The sequence below is a fragment of the Carlito syrichta genome, unplaced genomic scaffold, assembly GCF_000164805.1.
Source record: "Carlito syrichta isolate Samal-C Ts95f unplaced genomic scaffold, Tarsius_syrichta-2.0.1 Scaffold314028, whole genome shotgun sequence".
NCBI lineage: Eukaryota > Metazoa > Chordata > Mammalia > Primates > Tarsiidae > Carlito > Carlito syrichta.
The window spans coordinates 1357842-1358935 of NW_007258124.1; the positions used below are offsets into that span (position 1 = coordinate 1357842).

Genomic DNA, 1094 nt, shown 5'->3' on the forward strand with positions numbered 1-1094 from the left:
TGGCAAACGGGTTGTTGTCGATCTTCAGCTGCGTGATCTGCGGGGACCGAGGGGGCGGCGCTAGGTCAGGCCGTAGCTCTTCCAGCCTGGCCGGGGGGCACCTCGAGGTCAGCGGCTGCCTGCCGCGGAGGGGAGCCTCCGGGAGTGCCCGCGTGTTCCCCGCCCGCCTGGGATGGGATGCCCCGAGGTGAGGCCTCGCGGAAAACGACAGGGTCTCTCCTCCTCCAAAAACTCGATCCCAGGAATAATCCCTCGACATGCACCCGCAGGCCCAGAACTGAACGCATGGAGTGGAAACCAGCCCAAGCGAGTACACAGGCCTGCGCGCTCACGCAGGTGAAAACGCGCACCTGAGCCCGCGCGCACAGAGACAGCAGCGCACACGCAGGCCCGCAGGTACACACAGCGACACATCCCACCCAGGGGCCCACGCACTCGCGGGCATACACAGAACAAACAGATGCTCACAGAGCCAAACGAAGGCACGCGCCTCTGCAAGTACTCAAGGCGCCCCCAATGGAGCAGACATAGGCATACACACGGGCTCACAAAGACAGAACCACGGGCGCTGGTACACTCTGGTTCCCCGACAGTGGCGCCCTCGGGCACAAGCCTGAGGGAGGTGAGGCTGCGCCCCACTAGAACGAGGGTGTGGAAAGGCAGCAAGCAGAAGACGCCCTTTAACTCGAAGGAAAGGTCTCTAAGCATCTCCTACGGGTCCAGGGCCTGGACTGACCCAGAGCAGTAGCCAGGGGTGCTTTACGGTGCTGCGCCACCTGTCCCGCCCTCAGACTCCCCCGGGAGAGTGAAAACTGGGCCCCAGGATCTGAGCATCGGTGGAGCACGGGCAGATTGCCTCGGGCGCCCTCTCTTCATTTACATTCCCATTCCTGAGCCAAGAAATAAACGAATAAAATGTAAAAACGTCAACGTGGGCCCGAGTCTCTGCTAATTGCTAAGTAAACATCTCCACCCGAACGAGCGCCCAGCTGTTCGCGCGCCCCGGGGAGCGTGTGTGGACGTGTCGTGGGTCTGAGAGGGCGCCTGCGGGGCCGCTGTGGGTGCTGCGCTCGTGGGTGCGGAACTCGCCGCTC

The 1094-nt window shown here is 63.0% G+C and overlaps 1 protein-coding gene across 1 annotated transcript in view; it reads right to left on the minus strand.

Moving 5' to 3' along the window:
• The window catches only part of TBX2 (T-box 2), a gene marked incomplete at its 5' end in the record, with an annotated part of 9032 nt that overhangs the window by 5645 nt on the left and 2293 nt on the right, over window positions 1–1094 (minus strand). Inside the window, one exon of the mRNA XM_021718946.1 lies at window positions 5–37. Within this exon, the coding sequence (XP_021574621.1) occupies window positions 5–37 (33 nt within the window). The remainder of the gene's footprint in view (window positions 1–4; window positions 38–1094) is intronic.